The sequence below is a fragment of the Anabrus simplex genome, chromosome 5 (assembly GCF_040414725.1).
Source record: "Anabrus simplex isolate iqAnaSimp1 chromosome 5, ASM4041472v1, whole genome shotgun sequence".
NCBI classification, from domain to species: domain Eukaryota; kingdom Metazoa; phylum Arthropoda; class Insecta; order Orthoptera; family Tettigoniidae; genus Anabrus; species Anabrus simplex.
The window spans coordinates 321,813,141-321,839,249 of record NC_090269.1 but is presented as its reverse complement, the minus strand read 5'-3'; the positions used below and the strand labels follow the sequence as shown (position 1 = coordinate 321,839,249).

Below are 26,109 nucleotides of genomic sequence, written 5' to 3'. Positions count from 1 at the left end.
CTGCCTGCTGGCTCTTTAGAAATGTGTGCACGTGCGTCTTGTATTCAGGAATCACTCAAGGCAAATATTTTCGCACTGCAAGTTGTGTAGTTAAGCTTATTTTTAATATGTATAATTTTTGCTTTCTCAACGATGCATTTGTTTCTACATTCGTCCCTGTTTTTATCTCCTCGTAAGATGTGTATTGTTTAATGTAACACCTTGTGTAAAAAATTGAGTTAAATGAAGGAGTTATATTATATTCAAGATCATGCTTCCACGTCTCTGCACAATATTTAAAATGAAATTTACCGTTGGTCTTTATAGCTATTGTTGAGAGTGAAGGAGAATTTCCTGTTGTGTATGTTTATCAGGAACTCAAGGGATATTTCATTAGTTAGTCGGAACATAGAAAAATGATGAACTCTTCTCAGAAGAACTCTTAAGGTTTCACTTTACTTTTTCCTGCCTGCTGGCTCTTCAGAAATTTGTGCGCGTGTGTTTTGTATTCAGGAATCATTCAGGATGAATATTTTCGCACTACAAGATGTGTGGTTAAGGTTATTTTTAATATGCATAACTTTCCCTGTTTTCATCTCCTTGTAAGATGTGTATTGTTTAATTTCCTGTTGTGTATGTTTATCAGGAACTCAAGGGAGACTTCATTAGTTAGTCAGATCATAGAAAGAATGATGAACTCTTCTCAGAAGAACTCTTAAGGTTTCACCTTACTTTTTTCCCCGCCTGCTGGCTCTTTAGAAGTGTGTGCGCGTGCGTTTTGTATTCAGGAATCATTCAAGGCAAATATTTTCGCACTGCAAGTTGTGTGGTTAAGCTTATTTTTAATATGTATAACTTTGCTTTCTCAACGATGCATGTGTTTCTACATTCGTCCCTGTTTTTATCTCCTCGTAAGATGTGTATTATTTAATGTAACACCTTGTGTAAAAAACTGGGTTATATGAAGGAGTTATATCATGTTCAAAATCATGCTTTCACGTCTCTGCACAATATTTAAAATGAAATTTTACCATTGGTCTTTATAGCTATTGTTGAGAGTGAAGGAAAATTTCCTGTTTTGTATGTTTATCAGGAACTCAAGGGAGACTTCATTAGTTAGTCAGAACATAGAAAAATGAGAACTCTTATGGTTTCACTTTACGTTGTCCTGCCTGCTGGCTCTTCAGAAAGTGTGCACGTGTGTTTTATATTCAGGAATCATTCAAGAAGAACACTTTCGCACTGCAAGGATGTGTGGTTAAGGTTATTTTCAATATGTATAACTTTTGTTTTCTCAACGATTCATTTGTTTCTATACTCGTCCCTGTTTTTATCTCCTTGTAAGATGGGTATTGTTTAATGTAACGCCTTGTGTAATATAAATGCTTGCATGCTTGCCTATTCCCACATTTTGGCTGATGATGACGCAGACCAGCGTTGAAACTAGTTCCAAGTACAAATACATGTTATAAATAAACAATAACATTTTGTATTGAAAAGGTGGACCGTTTTAAGTTTTCCTATCATCCTATTCAATACAATATCGTTGTTTTCAATACGGAACAATTATGCAGAGGTCTCGGCTGTAAAATCTGTGGGTTTTCTGTATCTTTGATCCTATTTTGGTGTGTACTGAGATTCCACAAATGTAACCATGCTTCGTCACTCTTAGAAAGAAAGTTTGGATCCACGATACAATCGTAGATACTATTCATTAGCCAGTGGCATGTGGCTTTTAGTACCGGGCGTGTCTGGGGACAAGTTTAGCTCACCAGATCCAGGTCTTTTTTTAATTTGACATCCGTAGGCGACGTGCGCTTCATGATAAGGATGAAATGATAATGAAGATGACACATACACCCAGCCCCCCGTGTCAGCAAAAGGAACCAATTATGGTTAAAATTCCTGCCAAGAATCGAACCTGGGACTCCTGCGATCAAAGGACGGCAGGCTAACCATTTAGCCATAGAGCCGGACATTCTTGCATTGATATCTGTGGAATGTTTGTTATGGACTGAATGAGTCTGGTAAGATTATGTTTTGTAGCATTACGTGCTGACAAATGTGAAATACCTGTTTTCTGAGCTGCTCTCCGAAGGAACTTATGTGGACTGACTTACAGTCTTGCCTGTGTATTTTCCAGCCTTTCCTGTGTGAGAGCTGTTCTCCTTCTCTTATTATTTACAGAACCTACTACGCCATTAGTGAACGAGTTGTTGTACGAAATGTTTTGATCGAACTGGAGAACCAGGAAACTGTGTACGGAATTTTCGAAGGCACCTTTTAGCTGGTTTCTTCTTTTTGTGCAAATGACATTCAACTAAAAAAATTCTCTGTGCTGTAATGTACTTAACTATTGTGGTAATAACCTGTCAACACCCCTTTAAAGTCAAATAGTTACTAGCGAACTGCTACGTTAGCTGTCAAGACTTCCTATCACATCAGACTTGACACAAGCAATATAGTGCTCGCTTGGGGATTCCCGTGGTATGTGAGCAGAAGTGCGTATTCTTAAACTGTACTCCATGTTTCTAAGAACCATAAGCAACTGCTGCAGTGGAGACACTGATAAGTTTGTCTGTGGGAAGCCCCCCCATGGTACTACAGCCTTTTCAGGGCCTTGGCTTACAAAGTGGCCGCTGCTCAGCCTGAAGGCCTGCAGATTATGAGGTGTCGTGTGGTCAACACGACGAATCTTGGCAGTTATTCTTGGCTTTCGAGACCGGGGTCATTATCTTACCGTCAGATAGCTCCTCAATTCTAATCACGAAGGCTGAGTGGACCTCGAACCAGCCCTCGTGTCAATGTAAAAATCCCTGAACTGACTGGGAATCGAACCCGGGGCCTCCAGATAAGAGGCAGGCACGCTACCCCTATTTCACGGTGCCAGCTCAGTCTGTGGGAAACTCTACCTATTTTGCATTGTTGAAACTACATAACAATTTGTGTCAAGCTTGCTGTATTTTACAAAGGGTTTATGAAGGCTGTGTCATTGTCAGAATTTAAACAGTGGTGTTCCAATACATCGTACCATTTGTGCTAGGTAACCAATCAATCAATCAATCAATCAATCAATCAATACTGATCTGCATTTAGGGCAGTCGCCCGATATGCATACAAATGTTAAGTATTCGTTTTTTTTTTTCAGTTGGAAAGGGCCATATTGTAAACTAAAAGTGAAATATGTTCTAGTTTTTAGAATTATGGTCATTTCTAGTCTACGGAGGTTAATGTATTGACATAAGTTTGTGAAAAGCAGGTGACCATGATGTTGGAGGAGGAGGATGATGATGATGATGATGATAATAATAATAATAATAATAATAATAATAATAATAATAATGATGATAATAATAATAATAATAATAATAATAATAATAATAGTAATCATCATCAGTGTACTAAGGATAGGAGAAACTTCCCTTTTACAGCAATAATTTCTGTATCTAACTGGCAACATTATATTACAATCTGGTCTGTTAATACCATTAATATTATCCTCTGTAGGTTTGTAAGTTTGGGTTATATATGTTCTTCCTGTCAGTTTGAAAGAACTACAGATTTTTAAAATTTTTATTTTTCTTTCTTCAGAACGAAGAGATCCTCCAAGTATGCTCAATATCCTGGGTTTAGTCCGTAAACCATCAACCGATGAGTCTAGTTTGGATCGAGCACCTTCAGATAACGAGGGAACTGTGGAAGCGAAGCTAGATGAGGGTACAATGGATAAAGAGGAAGGTATGTTGTCCCAGAATTTGTTTTCACAGTTGTCTTTTTATCTGTAAACTTAGAATTATTTTCCTATACTTCATTTATAGCTTTTATTATGCAAAAGGAGTGGAAGATGTGATGTTCAGTTTTGGTCCTTTTATCCATTATGGCATCATGTGAAAACTTCTGAATATAATTTGTGAGACTCTCTGTATGTAAGTTGACAACGTGACAAAAGAATAACAGCTAGAATAAAAGGAAAAATCAGAAAGTCACTGGTTAGACCCACAGTAACAAGACAGTGGCAAGACATGGGCAAGAGTATCCAGACACAATCAGCAAATGCATTTTACTGAAATGCAGATGCTACATTGGTCAGTAGGTGTGATTGTCGATGATAGGGTCAAGAACAAACTTGTGCGAGGGTCAATGAGCATCACTGATATCAAGAAGATGGATATTTACCAACTAAAGTTTGTAAAAATGCACCCTTCCCTGACCTTAATATGCATGGTTAACCCCTCAAGGATGTTTGGTCCTTGAGAAAATAACAAACTTCTAAATTAAATCACGCAGGGAGAAGGTACATTGTTTAATAATTGGAATGAGAATACAAGATTAAGGGGTAGAATCTAATTTATTGATCTAAGGCGAGGTCAGGTACAACAAAGAAATAATAAAACCAAAACTATGCATTTGAAATGGGGTACCAAGCCTCTCTGATTGTGTATCTACAGCTTGCTGTCTGTAGTTTGTTTTTTGTTTTTCTGTTTTTAAGTTCCTGTTGCATGTCGAAATAAATTCGTGTTATGGAAATTTGACCTTATGAAATAAGAGTAACACAAAGAAAGTAAACCGCACACATTTAGGACTTCCCTTCAAACACCCGTATTTATAAAAGCACGAACATGATATGTACTCGAGTGAGACTCTAATATTAACACACTCATTCCCTCACAAGAACACAGATTCTAACATGTGAACCAAGTCACTCTCAACACAAACTGGGCTAAAACCCACAACAAACTCTGAGCTCTTTTTTTTTAACATAAGAGTTTCATTTTTGGTCCGTATTGAACTGAGAATGGAAGATAGGAAAAACTAGAAAGGTTCCACCTTTTCAATACAAAAATTCTTCTTCTCAGAATTCTTAAGGTTTCTTAAGGTTTCACCTTACTCTTTCCTGCCTGCTGGCTCTTTAGAAATGTGTGCGCGTGCGTTTTTTGTATTCATGTATCATTCAAGGCAAATATTTTCGCACTGCAAGTTGTGTGGTTAAGCTCATTTTTTAATATGCATAACGATGCATTTGTTTCTACATTCGGCCCTGTTTTCATCTCCTCGTAAGATGTGTATTGTTTAATGTAACACCTTGTGTAAAAATTGGGTTAAATGAAGAAGTTATATCATGTTCATAATCATGCTTTCACGTCTCTGCACAATATTAAAATGAAATTTACCGTTAGCTATTGTTGAAAGTGAAGGAGAATTTCCTGTTGTATATGTTTATCAGGAACTCAAGGGAGACTTCATTAGCTAGTCGGAACATAGAAAAAATGATGAACTCTTCTCAGAAGAACTCTTAAGGTTTCACTTTACTTTTTCCTGCCTGCTGGCTCTTCGGAATTGTATGCGCGTGTGTTTTGTATTCAGGAATCATTCAAGACGAATATTTTCACACTGCAAGATTTGTGGTTAAGACTATTTTTAATATGTATAACTTTCCCTGTTTTTATCTCCTTGTAAGATGTATATTGTTTAATTTCCTGTTGTTTATGTTTATCAGGAACTCAAAACGAGACTTCATTAGTTAGTCGGAACATTGAAAGTATGATGAACTCTTCTCAGAAGAACTCTTAAGGTTTCACCTTACTTTTTCCTGCCTGCTGGCTCTTTAGAAGTGTGTGCGCGTGCGTCTTTTATTCAAGAATCTTTCAAATTCAAATATTTTCGCACTGCAAGTTATGTGCTTAAGCTTATTTTTAATATGTACAACTTTTGCTCTCTCAACGGTGCATGTGTTTCTACATTCGTCCCTGTTTTTATCTCCTCGTGAGATATATTATTTAATGTAACACCTTGTGTAAAAAATGGGTTAAATGAAAGGAGTTACATCACGTTCAAGATCATGCTTTCACGTCTTTGAAAAATGAAATTTACCGTTGGTCTTTATAGCTATTGTTGAGAGTGAAGGAGAATTTCCTGTTGTGTATGTTTATCAGGAACTCAAGGGAGACTTCATTATTTAATCGGAACATAGAAAAATGATGAACTCTTCTCAGAAGATCCCTTAAGGTTTCACTTTACTTTGTCCTGCCTGCTGGCTCTTCAGAAATGTGTGCGCGTGTGTTTTATACTCAGGAATCATTCAAGAAGAATATTTTCGCACTGCAAGATGTGTGGTTAAGGTTATTTTTTAACATGTATAACTTTTGCTTTCTCAACGATTCATTTGTTTCTATATTCATCCATGTTTTTATCTCCTTGCAAGATTTGTATTGTTTAATGTAACACCTTGTGTAATATGAATGCCTACACACTGGCCTATTTTCCCATTTTTTGGCTGATGACGCCAACACAGCGTCGAAACTAGTCCCAAGTGCAAATACATGTTATAAATAAACCTATAACATTTTTGTATTGAAAAGGTGGAACCTTTCTAGTTTTTCCTATCTTCCAAACTCTGAGCTAGAACCCAGAACAATACTGCCACATAAGCAACATAACAAAATACAGTAGAACACCTATTTAATGTTTTTACAGGGACTTAATTTTTTTAACCGAAATGGGGGGTTTACCTTAATCCGACAGCGTGGAACAACTTGTAGCATATGTCGTGCACTAACCATCTGCTGCTGTGGAGTGACGTGTCTGACACGCATTGTGCCGCATCTGCATTATCGTTCCCTCTTGTGAGTTTCCTTCTATGTCGTAGGTCTTTTCACAGCCATATGAATATTCATTTTTTGTTTCATACATCTATCCATCCATTTTAACGATTTTTATTATCGTGCGTAGAATTCATCGACTATTTGCTCGTGAACTTTTCTCACCATGGCGTCGGAAAACCATAATTTTTTTTGCGATGCTATATAAGACATGTTAAACAAGTGTTTTAGTGATTATGAGGATAGTAGTTATAATTTTACCAATGATTCTGATGAGAGCGACGTTGATATTGCCGAATTAGACCGTGATGGGGCTGAAAGGATACAGAAGAGATTGTTGTTTCCGACACTATTCGTGCTGGATGTGTTGGAGTGATTTTACTGGGATGATATAAGTACGTAAGAAAGAAACTTCTTATAAGGTCTTTTCACCCAAAGGTTTAGCTCTAAATGTCGTGCAACCAGTAAAGTCTTTCAAACATTTCTTTTTCACTTGATCTCGTCCAGCTGAGTGTAACAAAAACAAATCATTAAGTCTCGAGGAATATTTCCATTTCAATCTAGGGTAAGGGAATTCCTTCCAGTAAATGAAAAATGAGATGTAGATTACCTTAGCCCTGTTTATGTTGATAAGAATAGTACAGAAGCTAAATTTTAGGTCTTGCTTCTCGAAAAATTGTACCATTGTCACGCCTCTTATTTGATTCATATCTTCAGACAAACTTGTATCCATATGCAAATTACCTCACTTCAACGACAAGACTAAACACACTATATATGGTGGACCATAAAGCTATTTGCAATATAATCAAAATTGGTTGGAAATTAACCGAGATATGGTATCATAAAACAGTTTCGTGCACAGGTATGCTAGCCTTTAAAAGCCCAGTGTAAGCTACTCCCCCATCCAGTGAAGGCAAAATTTTTAAATGCTCCCGCTCAGAAGGGTTAAATCGAGTTTTCAGTAGAAAGCACACCTTTTCCAGAGATCTTTGCCTGTATTAACATAAATTGTACCATCAATACATTATTTACACAGTGACAGCAATAAAATAAGGAGTTATCTACTGTACACACTGTACTGCCATTACAGTTTGTGCTTCATTCTGACAGATTTTTGTTAGTGAATACAAAACTGCTTCGGTTTAAGGTTCTTATAACATTATACATGATTTTCCATAAAAGTCGGGAAAGATACCAAACTCGCACAAACTCATATTAAAATCGATATGAAACAGCTATCGGTTTGTTTAAACATTTTCACGAATGTTTTCCAAGCAGTGGCTTACTCATTAGAATATATTTTCTAATTCCAATAGTCTGAGCACGCATATTCAGTTTCATTCTTAAAAATTGCAATAGCATCACTCCAGATGCTTGCAGCAAACATTTCCATTTTCTTACTTTAAATGGCGTCACCTAACCTGGGTTTACTTCACACTTATTATGAAAACATATTTTGTGCAGTATCATTTTACCCTTCCTTGGTACTTGCTGATTCCAGACAAGGTTTCTTATACTCTGGTAGAATGCATTGCCCTGTTGCCCTCTTGTGTTAATCTCCATGTCCAGCCTTGTATTCTGCATTAATTCACTCCCTAGGTATTTGAAACTGCGAATTATTTCAAGGCTTTGACCACCAGTTTTCAAAACGCCTTTCCCTTGTCTTTCTCCTTTTGATATCACCATGGGTTTGCATTTATCTGCACTGATTTTCATTACATACTTTTAAATTTTCTCACTCAGTGCATCAAGTTGTTCTTGTACCTCTTTGCTGTTCATTCTCCAGACCACAATATCATCTGCAAATAGCAATAACTCCATCTCCCTATTCCCATGTGCTTTCCTCGTTCTCCTTTATAATTTCAGCAATAACCATCACAAACAAAATGGATGACAGCACGCTCTTCTTAGTTCATTTTCATTTCTAAACCATTCCGTCTTTCCACCCAAAGTCTGTACACAGCTGACATGGTTGTTGTGCATTGCTTGCACCATTTCTACAGTTTGTGTACCCAGTCTCCTTTTTGACCATGGTTTCCGAAACCTTCTCCTTGTGAACACTATCATATGCCTTTGTTAGATTTATGGATGTCATGATCAGATCCTTTCCATATTCCCTATTCTTTTCCTTTAGTTACGTAATGCTGAAGATTGGATCCACTGTTGTTCTTCTACCTCCAAAGCTGTACTGTTCCTTTTGCAACTTCCCTTCTGCCTTATGATTCTCCTCTCTAATATTCTTTCCAGTGTTTTTGCCACTTGTGATAAGAGTGTGATTCCTGTATACTTATCACACACTTTTTTCTATCCCCTTTCCCCAGTCTTGTGGCACACATTCCTGTATCCATATCCACTTTAAACTATCTGTATACCCATTGTAGTCTGAGGTACCTTCCCTATTTTCATTTTACAGGCTACTAATTCCACCTCTAATGTTGTTATATCATCATCTACTGTGTCCTCTGCACAATTTCTCACATTTAGCAGTTTATCGAGTTTCTCTTTATTTCTTCTCGATGTGTTATCAACTCTCCACCTCCCTCTTTCAACAGCATTGTATAAACCATTTCTTACCGAGCTCGATAGCTGCAGTCGCTTAAGTGCGGCCAGTATCCAGTATTCGGGAGATAGTAGTTTCGAACTCCACTGTCGGCAGCCCTGAAAATGGTTTTCCTATCCCATCGTCGCCTTAAGACCTATCTGTGTCGGTGCGACGTAAAGCAACTAGCAAAAAAAAAATTCTTTCCTACTACTGCTTCATGTAATTCCATACAGCATTGTTTTACTGCCAGCTCCAACCTTTTCCATCTTTTAGGTAAATTCTTCCCAACTTTCCTTCTCTTACCAGTTTCTTACATTTCCTGTTATCAAGATACTTCCTTTTGTTTTCATCTTTTTTAAATTTCTATTTCATTCTTGCCGTGCTTTCTTTTTTTTATTTCACTGCTTTTCTCATCTTTTCATTCCACTATGGTGTATCCTTTAATTTCACTCTCCCCAATGTTCTATCACAGGCACTCTCAAATCTACAAATTTCAGTTTGTGTTTCAGCCTCACCAGAATTTCTTCCATACATTCTTAACTTTTAATTTGTACACTTTTATTTTACTATCTCTTATCTCCTTTAATTTTTCCATAAATCAGATATCTGATAAATATTGCACCTTACCCTTACATGCAATTCTAAGTGTTTATTTGCAGTCTTGGTGCAACTAAAAGATAAGAATAAGTGAATGAAATCAATAGCAGGTAAATATGAAACGGATAAGAGGAATTGATGATGATGATTTTAGAATAAATAATTAAAAACAATTAAAACTAATATAAACAATTAATGAAAGCAGATCTTTACCTGTATAAAGAATCGTCCATGATTTCTGCGTACTGTAGATTTGACTGGGTATCACACACATACAAACAGACAAACACTTCCAGATATCACGGACTGCATATGGCTCCTCGTGTCAGGGACCAAAAATGACTTCCTACGCTATGGCCCTTAAAATGGCTCTTTGACTTGTATTACCTATCTTATGTAAGTTGCCTAATAACAGTAAATCTGTTTGTGTTATCCTGGTGACAGCACATTGGAGTTTCAAGTCCCAGCACAAGTTTTCAGCCAGTTTTTCGTTCATAACTCCCCAAAGAAAGCATCCCCACTCCCCACTTATGTTAAACCTTTCATATCTGCATGCCGTTCATTTGGCCAGGCATTGCGCGCACACAAACTCAAATACTTCCTTTTAATATTATAGATGATATTTGATTCAGGTGAAGCAAAGCTAATGCAGTGAGCTATCAGCAGTATTCTGTAAGAAAGAAGTCAGTTCCTGGACAAAACTGTTGGTCTGTTTTCAGACCATCTTTGCTGTATTGGAGTGAAAGTTTGGTGGACTCAGGATATATTATTCATAACTTAGATGTAACAGACATTAAAGTAGCAAGAATGATTCCTGGTACAAATGGGTGTTAACAATGGTAGGAGGGTATCTTGAATAAAGAGACAAAAGACCAAGTTTGGAACAAACTGGCTGGATAGAGCTGTATTCATAAACCAGCTTTAATTGTGCGTTAATGTGAGGCAAATGGAGGAGGATAAATTACCTAGGAAAGTAATGGTCTGTTCATGAAGGGTAAGAGAAGTAGAGGGAGACCAATACGATGATGGTTAGACTCCGTTTCTAATGATTTAGAAATAAAAGGTATAGAACTAAATGGGGCCACACAACTAATTACAAATAGGGGATTTTGGAGGTGTTTAGTACATTCAGAGTCTGGATGCTGTAGTATATAACAGTCCAAGATGAATATGTGTGCATGTACAGTGTGTACGTACTGTACTCTACCGGTCAAAAGATTTCAACCACCTATGAAAAACTATATATTTTATTTCAATGTAAAAACACATTGTAAAAATTAAATAGACCAACAAAATCAGTATTTTCTCTCTCCATCATTAAGTACAATGCAATATGGTTTAGATTTTAGCCTCTTCAAAGCATCCGCCCGTTGCCCTCAGAACAGCTGCACAAACTCTTGGCATTCTGGAAATAAGATTTTAAAATGTTTTTGCGGATATTGCAGTCCAACGCATCTGTAAATTATTCCATAGATATCAGTTTTCTGACCTCCCTGTAAAGTTCATCTCGTAAGAGTTCAATGGGATTTAAGTCAGGTGACTGAGATGGCCAAATCATATTTTTCCATTCCCCACATTTCTCTTTTCTGTTGACATACCTTCCGCACAAATTAGAAGCATGTTTAGGATCATTGTCCTGTTGCAGAACAAACCCACGACCAATAAGTCTCTTGCCAGATGGAACTGCATTGTTCATCAGTATCCTGTGATATCCTTCCTTCTTTAATGTTCCGTTAATTCTCACTCGGTCACTGACTTTATCACCCACAAAACATCCCCACACCATTACCGACCCTTCACAATGCTTCACCATTGGCATCACACACTGACTCTTCATACGTTCTCCATGAAGTCAACGAACAAATATTCGACAATGGCTTCCCAAATAGTTCAAACTTGAATTAATCTCTGAATACCACCTTGGATCATTGTTGCACGCTCCAGTTTTTATGTTGCTGTGCCCGTTCTTTTCACCTTATTTTGTTTGCGTAACAAAGGTTTTTTGGCCGCTATGCACGCCTTTAAACCTTGTTCATGAAGATGGCGTTGCACTGTTCAGACAGAGATTGGAGCCGCATTACACCGGTTTGCTTGAACCGCTGCAATGTATACCCCACTGTAGATTGGGCTACACCAATTTTTGTTGCTATTGTCCTACTAGAATAGCCTTCCTGATGCAGAGGTACAAATACAGGACGTTTTTCAATTCCAATCTACTGCTTCCGTCCCATTAGGAGGTAATTTGGTATGGACCTGTTCAGGAATACAAACACACTGCTAGATGCGCACAATGTACTGTAAACTAATGCAAACTGATTGCTACACAGACAGCTGAAGGAATGAGGTGTATTCGAATGGAAACGTCTTAGGTAAAGGCACGTCAGTGTTGTGGCCTCTCATAACGCCCCTCTGTGCAAACCACCAGTCAAATACACAACAGAGACGCTTAGTCTCTACATGTTTATACTTGTTTTATTATAGAATATTCAAAACAAAATCTCCATTTTAACCATAAATCCATAGTTGTGATAGGTGATCAAAAACTTTTGACCCGTAGTGTAAGTGATAGATGGTTTTCCCAGAACTCGAGTGGTTATTGTAGAGACAGAATAGATTTGATAGGGCGAGTTTTCATACTGTTAAGAAAAGAATTTGTGAGCTATGACAATTTTAGCGTGAGAAACATGAAAGGTGAAAGTGGTGGTGGTGGTGATTATTGTTTAAGAGGAAGTACAACTGGGCAACCATCCTCTATACAACACTAATCAGAGAGAAAAAATGGATGGGGTCTGACACTTCGAAAAATGAAGGTATCAGCCAAAGGAAAACAAGAAGAACAAGAGTTGACCAAGGGAGGTCGGATAGGATAGATGAAAGTGAGGAGCCTGGCACAAGTAAGTGGAAGCAGTGCCAGAACTGAGCTAAGGCCCCCGTGTTCGCCAACCCACGCTCCAAAGTTCGGAGCCCCTGGGGTCCCCTTGAGTCACCTCTTACGACAGGCAGGTGTTACCGTGGGTGTTATTCTACCGCCCCCACCCACAGTGGGTTGAAAGGCTTGTCTGTTAAGATAATAAGCAACTTGATGTTTTTGGGGTGTACAGGTATGGAAGGGGTTTCGTTGATGAAAATTATTTGATAAGGGAAGCAGCTGTGTGGAAGACAATGCAGAAAGGAATGCGAATGTTATGGGTGATCTCAGTTCACCAAATGTTAACTGGGAAGGTAGTATGAATGACAGGAAACATGACCAACAAATGGTAAATTAGTTTATGTGAGGAGAAACGGCTGAATCGGAAAGTGATGGAACCAATTAGTCTAAGTTTTTAATCATCATTTCATCCTCATCACGATGCGCAGGTCGCCTACGGTCGTCAAATCAAAAGACCTGCACCTGGCAAGGCGAACCCGTCCTGGGATCTCCCGGCACTAAAAGCCATACGCCAGTTCATTTCATTTAGAGTAAGTTTAAAGCTTTTCAGTTTGTTGAAAACATTAATTCTAACACATATAACACTGTAACATTCCTGTAATTTAAAAATACTGTATATGGAAATCAACTAATAAAGAAGGAACATGTTTCATTCTACAAGAACATCCCCACATTCTATCAGATCACTTTAAATCATTCACAAATGTACAGGATTGCTTATGTTGCATAAACTTGTCAGTGATTGTCAGTTGATGATGTTATGAACAAGTGAGACAAATTATGATTGTAGGTATTCTCCCTTGTCACCTTAGTAACTTTTAAGAAAGTTTTCTGTGCTTATCTAAGTTGTTAATCATCCGTTACCTCCAACGAGTAAGTTTTGTCTTAAGCGAGTTCCTTTTCTTTGTCATGGTTGCTATGTAGGGAGGTAAGAGGAATGCTCTAGGCCATAACTCTGTTCAGTGTTGATGAAGGGGGTAGGGAGGGGGGGCATGAGGGAATGCTGGAGGCAATAATTCTGTACAATGGAAAGGGGAGGGGAATTGCAGCTTCATCATGTTAAGTTTTTTCTTTTTTGTACTATGGAGTAAATGTAAGATAATGATTTTGGTTGAATAAAAATGGGATTAAATAAAAATGCATAGAAGCTGACATTGGAGCAAAATAATTTATGTTGGAGTCAAGATGAAAAGAACAAGTTTTTGGAAGATATAAAAGGGACCATCAGTGAAGAGAGGGCAATCATCATCGGGGACCTCAATGCGCAGCTCAGGACAGACAGGAATGGCTATGAAGAGGTGATGGAACCACAGGGCTATGCAAGAAGGAATTTGGAAGTGGAACATCTAGACTTCTGCATAAGAAATTGTTTGCTAGTAAAAAGGAGTAAGTTCAGCAAGAGAGTCAGTCGCAAGATTACCCGATACAACTGGGATGGACAGAGCAAGACGGTCATTGACTATGTCTTTATAAATAAAGAAAGAAGTAGACTTGTGACTGATGTCAAGGTAATTCCAAGTGAAAGTAGCAGCCACCGGTTATCAGTAGTAGATCTGAAAGACATTAATGTACCAAAGATAACAACTAGGAAATTATCTACAACAGATTAGAGCCGGGTTGAGTGGCTCAGACGGTTAAGGCACTGGCCTTCTAACCCCAACTTGGCAGGTTCGATCCTGGCTCATTCCGGTGGTATTTGAAGGTGCTCAAATACGACAGCCCCGTGTCGGTAGATTTACTGGCACATGAAAGAACTCCTGCGGGACTAAATTCCGGCACCTCAGCGTCTCCGAAGACCTTAAACGTAGTTAGTGGGACGTAAAACAAATAACATTATTATTAACAACAGATTGGAACTACCAGGACAACTGCCTACAAAAGAAGTGGTGAGTGGTGAGTTAGAATGAACAAAATTTAATAATAATAATAATAATAAAGTAGAAATGTGCACATATTATACAAAAGTTATTGTTTGACTATGGTTTTGTCCACTAGTCTATGATTGATTTCAAACGTTTTTCACATGTCACTACATGATATCGGCTACAGTATTTATCACGTAAATCACATACTCAGTCTTGTTCTGGGTCGTGAAATAATTTTGATTTGCATAGTTTATGATGGTAGCCGTGTATCGCAATAGAGTTCACGAAGTGGTGGAGTTCTTGATTTGTACCTGTCGATGATCTATTCAGCATTGCCTCAGTTGTATAGAATTTGGCCCAGATTTCCTTTCTTTTACTCTCCCTGTCTTCTATCGACTTCATTCATGTGTAGAGGGCAGGTCGAATTTCATTCGCAGGTCTTCCATTAAAAACGTTTCTTCCCAGGTTAACTGTATCCCATAAGTAAGGATAGGGATTATTTTCATTTCGAAAAGGGCCATGGCAGATTTCAGAGATATTCTTGTGATAATTCTGATATCATATATAGCTTTAGTAGTTGCTGCTGCTCTTTGTGCTGTGTGAATCGTGAACGAGTGCGCTGTTGTCTGCAATGTTAGGCCCAAGTATTTCAAACTGTTTACAGTTCGTAGTAGTCCTTCCGTGAAGTATACTTTTTCTTCTGAGGAGAGACGTCCTCCCTTCCTGAAGACCTGTGTTTGGTCTTCCCTGCGTTGATCATCTTGCATGTCATCAAAAAGGTTTTTGATAGCCTAGATTGTACGTCTTGCTTTCCTAATGCCGAATTGTTCCTCTGGAAATTTGTTGTCAATTTCTTTTATGATCCTTTTTGTCATCAACTTCGTTAGTAATTTAAGGAGGCTATTTTCTAAGGCAAAGAAGCATTTGAGGTTTACAGGAAGACAGTTGCGAGAGTAAGGGGAGGGGGGGTGGGGGGGGAAGACACCCTGGTGGAATGAAAGTGTAAGATCCTCAATAAAGGAAGAAAAAAGAGAGAAATCCAAGCCAGAACTGGTAAGGGATGAGGAGAAGATCAGAGACCTCATGCAAGAAACTGAGAGTTAAAGAAGTAGTAGAAGAGGAGAAGATAAAATGCTGGCAGAACTTTACTAAAAAACTGGAGGAGGACAGCAGAAGAAGTATGAAACTACTGTTCAGGGTAATCAAAAACAAAAGGAATTAAGTTAAAAACATCAAAGCAATCCCAATGGAATCATGGCCAGGAAAGAAGAGGACATCAGAGAGGTTCCGAGGAATCATTTTGATTACCTATTGAACAAGACAGAAGCAGATCAGAGAAAAGGAACCAGCTGTTGGTACCTACACAGAGGAAGCTCTCATTACATGGGCAGAAACAGAAGCTGCTCTTAAGATAATGCAGCAAGGAAAATCCCCAGGAATTGATAAAGTCAGCACGGACATGATTTAAGGCAGTAGGGATCCGGGGTGTACAGTGGCTTCACAGAGTGCTCATTGCAGTTTGGAAGGATGACAAGGATGTCGTTATCCCCCTGTTTAAGTGATAAAAATCATTGTTATCCGTATTGAAGATACTGAATGTAGGATGCTAAAAGGTTTGTTTTTTCACCTATTCAATACATATAAATTTTATAAATTAGGAATTTATTATTGATTCCACTTGAGACATGTTTCGCCCTTCATTGAGGGCATCATCAGTCAAATTATCACCTCAAGGTAAAAAATCAGGTACCTGGTTAGTGGTTGACATGCACAAATTAATACATATTATTAATACACATACAAAAATTAAGTATGGGAAATAGTTGTACAAAAGTGATGGTTGAACATATAGGTTTATAGATAAAAGGTCAGCACCAATGTGTAAAATTAACATAGTAGAGTTCGGCAGTGGTGCTCTGGAGAAACAGTTGACGCAATCATAGGAAAATAAAAGGTTTAAAAATATTTACATTATAACAATTAAGGGAGAAAAGGTGTAGTGTTCAGCGTCAAATTTATATGTATTGAATAGGTGAAAAAACAAACCTTTTAGCATCCTACATCCCCCTGTTTAGGAAAAGAAATAACCGAAAATGCTCCATTGACTGGGGAATAACACTCCTTTCTCATTGTGACGTTCAGCATCAGAGTAGCCTGTGGCATTAAGTACTCACGCAAAAAGCGTGAAAGGTATGGAAGTTAGTAGGGAGAATTTTATAAATGTGTGTAATTGTTGAGGTTGGTTTGGTTGGTAATGTAGGGTGGTAAAGGGGAGGTTGTCGGGAATAACTCGTTCAGAAGAGAGGGGAGGGAAAGTGCTGCTTGGGTCATTCTATAATTACTTTTTGTGTATGAAGGAGTTAAAGCATGGTGGAGATTTGATGAAATAAAAGTGTGGAATTGAATTGAGGAGTATCTTGTAAGACGATGCTTTTAGTGATAAATAATAACTAGACATCGGATTTAAATGCTGTATAAATCACCAATATATGCATGCAACTATGCTGCAAAAGGTGGTGAAATATGCATTTAAGTATGCACTTATCTTCATGCTATTAAACACTTGTATGAAATGCAGTTATAAGATTCCTTTACTAGACCTATGTGATTCACCCACACCAATATATAAAATCATGACCGTGAATAAACAACTGAATGAAATACAAAAAATCATACTACTTACAGCTGCAGCTGCTCCACTAGTACAAAAAGTCCATGCATAGTTTGTGGGAGGTATCAGTCTATCAATGTTCATTCTTAAAACAATATGCAAGCGTCTCCTAGATAAGACACTGTGTTGTATTAACTAACGCACATGATACATCAGTTAGTAAGGTTGTAAGGTACTAGTGCAAAAGAAGAAAAAACACAGATGTCAAGAAACACACTTAAATGCACATTCTTCTTTCATATTACCCTGCACACCCTACTTCACCCTACTTTTCCTGTAGTTTGCTTTGCAGTATACTACAACAGTCTTCTGCAAGTTTTTTGTATTAATCTGAAGCATTTGTCTGTTAAAATTAGCTTCAAAGCGGAAAGTAATCTCTTTACAGCGAGTGTAGGTGTTAAACATTCTGGTAGATCCACATTATCAGTAACAGTAAAATAGCTATCATAATGCCATAGCCCGGATTTCGTTTAAGGGACATCTCAATATTTTGTTTGCAGATGAAGTGCGAGGTTTCCTCTGATACCTTCCAGTTCACGTTCCCCTTAATATCCAGCAAATCACCCAGTTGCAACCCACGTGTTTCTAGCTTCTTGGTTCATTCTACGTGGTAGGATTTCGAAGTGTATCTTGATACATGCCAGTTGCTTTTCAATCGTTTCATTGCTGAAAGAGTTCACGGCATTAATTACTTTACATTGTCTTGAGGACTGCTTGTGAAACGTGTTAAAAAATGCACAATATAAGTCAAAAACCCTCCTCTGCGAACAATGTGACCTTGCCGCGGTGGGGAGGCTTGCGTGTCCCAATGATGCAGATAGCCGAGCCGCAGGTGCAACCATATCGGATGGGTATCTATTGAGAGACCAGACTAACGAATGGTTCATCGAAAGGGGGTAGCAGCCTTTCGGTAGTTGCAAGGGCGGCAGTCTAGATGATTGACTGATACGGCCTTGTAATAATACTCAACATGGCTTAGCTGTGTTGATACTGCTACAAGACTGAAAGCAACGGGAAACTACAGCCGTAACTACCTCCCGAGGACATGTAGCTCTCTCTGTATGAATGATGTACTGATGATGGCTTCCTCCCGGGTAAAATATTCCGGAGGTAAACTAGTCCCCCATTCGGATCTCCGGGTGGAGACTACACGAGAGGGGGCGATCATCGGGAAGATGGATACTGACATTCTGCGAGTCGGAGCGTGGAATGTTAGAAGTTTGAATCGTTGTGGTAGGTTAGAGAATCTGAAAAGGGAGATGGATAGGCTAAGGTTAGATGTAGTTGGTATAAGTGAAGTACGTTGGCAGGAAAAGCAAGATTTTTGGTCAGGCGACTACCGAATTATCAACACAAAATCAAACAGGGGAAATGCAGGAGTTGGTTTAATAATGAATAAGAAAATAGGGCAGCGGGTAACCTACTACGACCAGCATAGTGAAAGAATTATTGTTGTCAAGATAGACACCAAACCAACGCCCACCACAATAGTGCAGGTCTATATGCCTACTAGTTCAGCGGATGATGAAGAAATTGAAAGAATATATGAGGAGATAGAAGATTTAATACAATATGTAAAAGGTGATGAGAATCTAATTGTGATGGGAGACCGGAATGCAGTGGTAGGCCAAGGAAGGGAAGGTAGTACAGTAGGAGAATTTGGATTGGGACAAAGGAACGAAAGAGGAAGTCGGCTGGTTGAATTCTGCACTGATCATAATTTAGTCCTTGCCAATACTTGGTTCAAACACCACAAACGACGGTTGTATACGTGGACGAGACCTGGAGACACTGGAAGGTATCAAATAGACTTCATTATGATTAGGCAGAGATTCAGAAACCAGGAGTTGGATTGCAAAACTTTCCCAGGAGCAGATGTGGACTCTGACCACAACTTGTTGGTCATGAAATGCCATCTGAAGTTGAAGAAATTGAAGAAAGGAAAGAATGCAAAAAGATGGGATCTAGACAAGTTGAAAGAAAAGAGCGTGAGGGATTGTTTCAAGGAACATGTTGCACAAGGACTAAATGAAAAGGCTGAAGGAAAGACTATAGAGGAAGAGTGGAGAGTCATGAAAAATGAAGTCAGTAGGGCTGCTGAAGAAATGTTAGGAAGGAAGAAAAGATCAACTAAGAATCAGTGGATAACTCAGGAGATACTAGACCTGATTGATGAACGACGAAAATACAAGAATGCTAGAAATGAAGAGGACAGAAAAGAATACAGGCGACTAAAGAATCAAGTGGATAGAAAGTGCAAGGCAGCTAAGGAAGAATGGCTGAAGGAGAAGTGCAAGGATGTCGAAGGCTGTATGGTCCTGGGAAAGGTAGATGCTGCATACAGGAAAATCAAGAAAACCCTTGGAGAAAGGAAATCTAGGTGCATGAATATTAAGAGCTCAGATGGAAAGCCACTTGTAGGGAAAGAAGACAAAGCAGAAAGATGGCAGGAGCATATCCAACAGTTGTATCAAGGTAAAGATGTAGATAATTTGGTTCTGGAACATGAAGAGGCTGTTGATGCTGATGAAATGGGAGACCCAATTTTGAGGTCAGAGTTTGAGAGAGCTGTGAGTGACCTCAATAGGAACAAGGCACCTGGAATTAATGACATTCCCTCTGAATTACTGACTGCCTTAGGAGAAACCAGCATGGCAAGGTTATTTCATTTAGTGTGCAAGATGTATGAGACAGGAGTAGTCCCATCCGATTTTCGGCAGAATGTTGTTATACCTATTCCCAAGAAAGCCAGTGCTGACAGGTGTGAAAACTACCGCACCATTAGTTTAGTATCTCATGCCTGCAAAATTTTAACACGTATTATTTACAGAAGAATGGAAAAACAAGTTGAAGCTGAATTGGGAGAAGATCAATTTGGCTTCAGACGAAATGTAGGAACACGTGAAGCAATCCTGACTTTACGTCTGATCTTAGAGGATCGAATCAAGAAGGACAAGCCCACGTACATGGCATTCGTAGATCTAGAAAAGGCATTCGATAATGTTGATTGGACCAAGCTTTTTATGATTTTGAAGATGATAGGGATCAGATACCGAGAACGAAGAATTATCTACAATCTGTATAAAAATCAGTCTGCAGTGATAAGAATCGAGGGCTTTGAAAAAGAAGCAGCAATCCAGAAAGGAGTGAGGCAAGGCTGCAGTTTGTCCCTTCTCCTTTTCAATGTTTACATAGAACAGGCAGTAAGGGAAATCAAAGAGAAATTTGGAAAGGGAATCACAGTCCAAGGAGAGGAAATCAAAACCTTGAGATTTGCCGATGATATTGTTATTTTATCTGAGACTGCAGAAGATCTCGAAGTTGCTGAATGGTATGGACGAAGTCTTGGGTAAGGAGTACAAGATGAAAATAAATAAGTCCAAAACAAAAGTAATGGAGTGCAGTCGAACGTAGGCAGGGGATGTAGGAAATATTAGATTAGGAAACAAAGTCTTAAAGGAAGTAGATGAATATTTTTACTTGGGTAGTAAAATAACTAACGATGGCAGAAGTAAGGAGGACATAAAATGCAGACTAGCACAAGCAAGGAAGAGCTTTCTTAAGAAAAGAAATTTGCTCACTTCAAACATTGATATCGGAATTAGAAAGATGTTTTTGAAGACTTTCGTGTGGAGCGTGGCATTGTATGGAAGTGAAACATGGATGATAACTAGCTCAGAAAGAAAGAGAATAGAAGCTTTTGAAATGTGGTGTTACAGAAGAATGCTGAAGGTGAGATGGATAGATCGAATCACGAATGAAGAGATACTGAATTGAATTGGTGAGAGGAGATCGATTTGGATAAATTTGACGAGAAGAAGAGATAGAATGATAGGACACATCTTAAAGACACCCAGGACTTGTTCAGTTAGTTTTTGAAGGAAGTGTAGGTGGCAAGAACGGTAGGGGTAGACCAAGGTATGAATATGACAAGCAGATTAGAGCAGATGTAGGATGCAGTAGTTACGTAGAAATGAAAAGGTTAGCACAGGATAGGGTGGCATGGAGAGCTGCATCAAACCAGTCTATGGACTGATGACTCAAACACCAACAACAACAAGTCAAAAACATGCACAATAAATCCAAAATTTGAAGAGTATGCACTCATCTCAAATATATATATATATATATATATATATATATATATATATATATATATGCACTATTAAACTTAATGTTTCATCCAATTTCACCTTCAGTCACAATTCCTTGTCTATTGTGGAGGTCTACATATTGCCAAACAAAATATGCATTTGCATACAAATTCAGTGTCTAATAGTAACCTTGAGTAATCTTGAGTGGCAAGAATGCTGCCAAACTTAAGAGAATTTAGGACAGATAATTATCTCTTCACCCACATTCCAGACATTTAGCTTCAGAGCAGCCTCCTGTGGGATTCATTAGGCGCTAATGCAAAAATGTGAAATACTGCTCGAAAATTAAGTAACACAAAGAGGGGGAAGGTTTTTTTTTAAATGTGTGTGTTTGTTGAGGTTGGTTTTGTTGGCTTTTTTGTGTGTGTAAATTTTTATAGCTTCTTTAATGTTCAAAGATTTGCTTTTAATTTCAATGTGTAAAATTTGTAGATCTGTGTTTATGTCTGTGAAATGGTGCGAATTGCCATATGCATGCTCTCTGATACCTGAATGCTGATTCTGTCTCCTTGCATTTTTGTTCTCTTTATATCTGGCGTGCAAATTTTGTTTTGTTTGACCTATATATGTGTGGCATTGAAGTTTTTTTTTTTACAGGTATGTTATAGTGTAGTGTGTGTTATGATTAGTGTTTCCAACAGACTGAAAGGCTTTAAGATTACATTAACTATGTCTACATTGAAAGCATGTCTTCCTTAACTAAAGGAGCCAAGTAGAGCAATGTTCTGCAATTGGTATGCCATCAAAGGTGACAGGTACGCTGCAGACTTTTACATATTGTGTTCTTTTGAACATTTTATCACAGGTTGCTGTGTTTGCCACAGCACTGATGGAATACTGTGATGTTTGTTTGTTCATTATTACATGCTGCTAAGTTTTTAAAGTAAATGTAAATTATTTGCTCACATTGTTATATTGTAGATTTGCTTATCAGTTTATTTTTATTTGTTGCCTCTCCATCTCTGTTATGCAACTTTGTCTTGCCACATGTTTTGTGTAGGTGTTTTTTCCCTCAAACTGCCAGGATTAGCAGAACTTTACCTGTCCTTTACTACTTTATTATGTTGTTGATGAAACTTTGTCTCTGTTTGCTAGTGCTTCTTCAACTTTATTACTTTCTTCCTATACCTATTTACCAACCCATTGTTAGACTTTCTTTGAAGAGTATAGGTTCCATGTCTTACAATTCATCTCTATTACTGATGGTGCTCTGAAGTAGTCCAAAAAAACATGATTGCTGGCCAGTATTATTATTTTCAATTATTTACAGTCTGTTTTGAAGATGGACAAATTCCTTGTATGGTGTGTTCCATCGACGAGTCCAAGTAATAGAAGCATTAGCCTGATAGAAGAAACAAAACTAAGTTTACCGACAGTATAGTGACAATTAGAACCCAGATTTTTGGGTTCTTAAAAACCGTTTGTTTTTTAATAGCTCAAATTAATTTTTTTTAGTTTTTATCCACCTGAAATAGTATTTAATAATCATTTCAATCAATACTAAAGGTATACTATTCATTCAAACTTTTTTGTACTTTATTGTAATTCGCCGCAACTCCGATGCATGGACATTGACAGGAGGGTTGGTCTTTAGTAAGTAGACCCCATGGCCCAGCTGCTTATCCACCTCGACGGGACCAACCCACTTAGGTGCGAGACCTGCGTGAAACCCTAGCGACTGAATACCTCATCCTGTAGAAGACTGGTGATGCGTCCCTTCGTGGCTTCTGGTATCGGAAAGGCTTCACTCCATCTTGTGAAGAGGTCGGTGATTACTAGGAGATTTATCTCCCGTATGCAGTTACCAGACTGTGCCTCTTATAGTGGGCTTCTGATAAGTTCACCTGCATACACCCCAGCATCAGTGGGTAGGGTCTGACAAATCCCACTTTGATGAGCCCAGTGTCAGACCTAAGACGAAACGCTGGTTAATAGAGCAAACGCCTGAAAAGCCTTACATCTGATCTGTTTTGTTTTTTTTTTTTTTTTTTTTTTTTTTTTTTATACGTCTGATCTGATTACTAGGAGTTCGGTTTTACCCCATGGTATTCTAGGGTAAGGACCCATCAAGTCCAGGGCTTTGACCTCCCAAGGACGTTACAGCTGTCTTCCTCGCTGACTGGAATCTGCCTTCCTATTGCTTGCCTTGGTGCAGGCGCAGATGTAGCACCCCTTCACATACACCAAGATGGCTTTCCGCATGTTGCCTCAGAAGAATCTTCGTCAGATAGACTGATATGATATAGATGTTGATTCCCATAGGGAACCTGATATGTCTCTTCACCTCCTGGATGTCAGGCTTCAGTGCTTTCGTGGAACTTGTCGAGGATGTCCGTTGTGTGCTGTCTAGGGATCACCACTACTGCAGGCGTGTCGGAGAGGTTAGGTCTGTACATCAAGAGTCCTCTGCTAACCCAGAAGTTCTTGTAGCACATCTTGAATTACCTCGGGACGAGTCAACTGTGTTCTGTCTCCTAATCCACTGCGTCATGGTCCTGCAGGGCTTGTCTTGTTCTTGCCATTGCTTGATTACTCCCAGATCAAGTTCTTTCTTGATGATCATAAGGACAGGTTCATTGGGTTTGCTCTGGTGATTTTGTGGAAACTCCCTCTCGACAATGGTGCTCCTAACTTCAGGTTTCGTTGCCGAGTGCCTAGATGAACTGTCTGCTCCTATGTTCGTCGGTCCTGGGACGCAGCACACATCAAAGTCAAGTTCTGCCATTAACAGAGCCCATCACATCAGTTTAGATTTTGAGCCAGAGACCAAGTTCAACCATTTGAGAGCTGTGTTATCGGTGTAGAGCTGGAACTTCCTTCCTTCCAAGTAGCCTCTGAATTTGCCCATGGCCCACACCACGGCTAAGACTTCCTTCTTGGCCATGCAGTAATATTCTTCGGTGGGAGATGGCTTTCTGCTGGCATACTTGATGATGTCCCTTCCACCGTCACTCCTCTCCTGGAATAACACTGCTCCTAGGCTGGAATCGCTGGCGTCCGTCTGCATTTATATCTTCCATTGAAGGTTGGGTGGGCTAAACCGGAAGCATTGCATATCGCAGCCTTAATACCTTGGAATGCTGCCTCTTCCTTGCTGGGCCGTCAGAACGGGCGGTTGTTATAGAGTAGATCAGTGAGTTATATTGCTTTCTCTTCAAAGTGTGGCACGAAGCTGCTATACCATCCACACAAATCAAGGAACTGACGTACTTGTCGCTTGGTCCATGGGCGTTCAGCTTCCTCGATAGGTCGATTCTTCTCTGATTGCCTTTCTAAACCTTCATATGTTAGGTGGCCAAGATATTCTGCGCGGGACTGGGTGAAGTAGCACTTTCTTCAGGTGTACAAGGTGTTCGTGAAAGTTTTTGCTGTGGATTAAGATGTTGTCAAGATACACTTGGCAGAAATCTCCAATATATCCTGACAGTACCTTATCCATCAGTCGCTTGAAGGTTGCAGAAGCATTCTTCAATCCAAAACGCATTACTGTAAACTGGTACAATCCTCTTGGTGTCATGAAGGCAGTCAGTGGTCTAGAACTTTCCTTGACCTCTAGTTGCCTGTATCTGGAGTTGGAATCCAGCGAGCTGAAAGTCCTTGACCCACTTACTTGCTTCAGTGAGTCTTTCACGTCAGGCATGGGGTAGGTGTCACTAACCGTCTTTTCATTCAACCTGCTGAGTCCACACACAGTTGATACTCCCCATTCTTCTTTTTCGGTAGGACGATAGGCAAAGCCCAACGGGATGTAGAGAGTTCGATGAGACCTTGCCCTTCCATCTCTTGAATCTTCTGGTTGACGAAGTTGATTGGATATAGGCGTTGCTTGATGGGTGAGGAAGTGCTGCATTCAGTGGTGTGCGTTACAGTGGTAGCCCGTCTGATTTTATTGGTGATGACTTCTGGAAAGTCCTTTAAGGCATGTCTCAGCTCCTCTTCTTCATTTGGTTGAAGATGCGTTAACTGGATATCTCCCGTGTCTACGTCGATTTCCGCATCCTTGAGAGTCCGGAGATTTCCATTGTGCCAGGTGACCCTCAGATGTCTGTCCTTTCCCAAAAAGACCTCATGAGCTGCGTAGTCTAGGATCACCTTATATTCTACCAGCAAGTCGTGACCTAATATGATGTCAGGTATTAGATTCTGAATCACTGCAACATTAATTACAATAGGCAGGTCCATGCATTTAGTGGTGAGGTTAATCTGTCCTTGGATGGAATAGGTCACCCCGTCAGCTGCTCCCACTACCCTTCCGAGATGGTGAGACTTCATAGGCGGTAGAAATCTGGCAACAGTCCCATTTAAAAATGAATGGCTTGGCTTGACTGTCGAGTATGGCTGAAAAATTCTCATTGCCTATCCTCAAGATGATAGCTAGGCAAGGTTGGCCTGTTCTGCTCACAATCTGACCAATCCCTCTCCTGCTTGTCTGTCGGGTCTTGAGGCTCATTCCTCCTTCAGGTCCCATTCCCCCCTTATCCAGAATGGGCCGGACCTAGTTTTTCCGACGTCACAGCTAGGCACTTGTTCTTCAGGTGTCCCGTTCTTCCACATTGGTAGCATTTCCTAGCCGAGCCGGTCTGTTCTTTGGCTTTACTCTTGTGTTCTTCCAACTGGGCGATGATTCTATGCAGATCATCAAAGGATTCCGGTTACGATACATTCACTAGGGGTCTAATCTTTTCATGGAGTAGCTCTATGATGTCTGGTAAGATCTCGTTCTCGCTTCCTTCAGGTTGCAGCCACTTGAAGAGCTGGTACTTCTGGAGT

General features: G+C 39.2%; 1 protein-coding gene across 8 annotated transcripts in view; it reads left to right on the top strand.

The window, feature by feature from the left end:
- LOC136874046 (uncharacterized) overlaps nt 1-26,109 on the top strand; it is a 616,846-nt gene that overhangs the window by 525,818 nt on the left and 64,919 nt on the right. For all 8 annotated transcript variants that reach the window (XR_010860213.2, XM_067147551.2, XM_067147552.2 and 5 more), the window contains one exon: nt 3,571-3,717. Coding sequence is in view for 7 of the 8 variants with exons in the window: in XM_067147551.2 (XP_067003652.2) it covers nt 3,571-3,717 (147 nt within the window). In the remaining variant the exon portion in view is untranslated. The remainder of the gene's footprint in view (nt 1-3,570; nt 3,718-26,109) is intronic.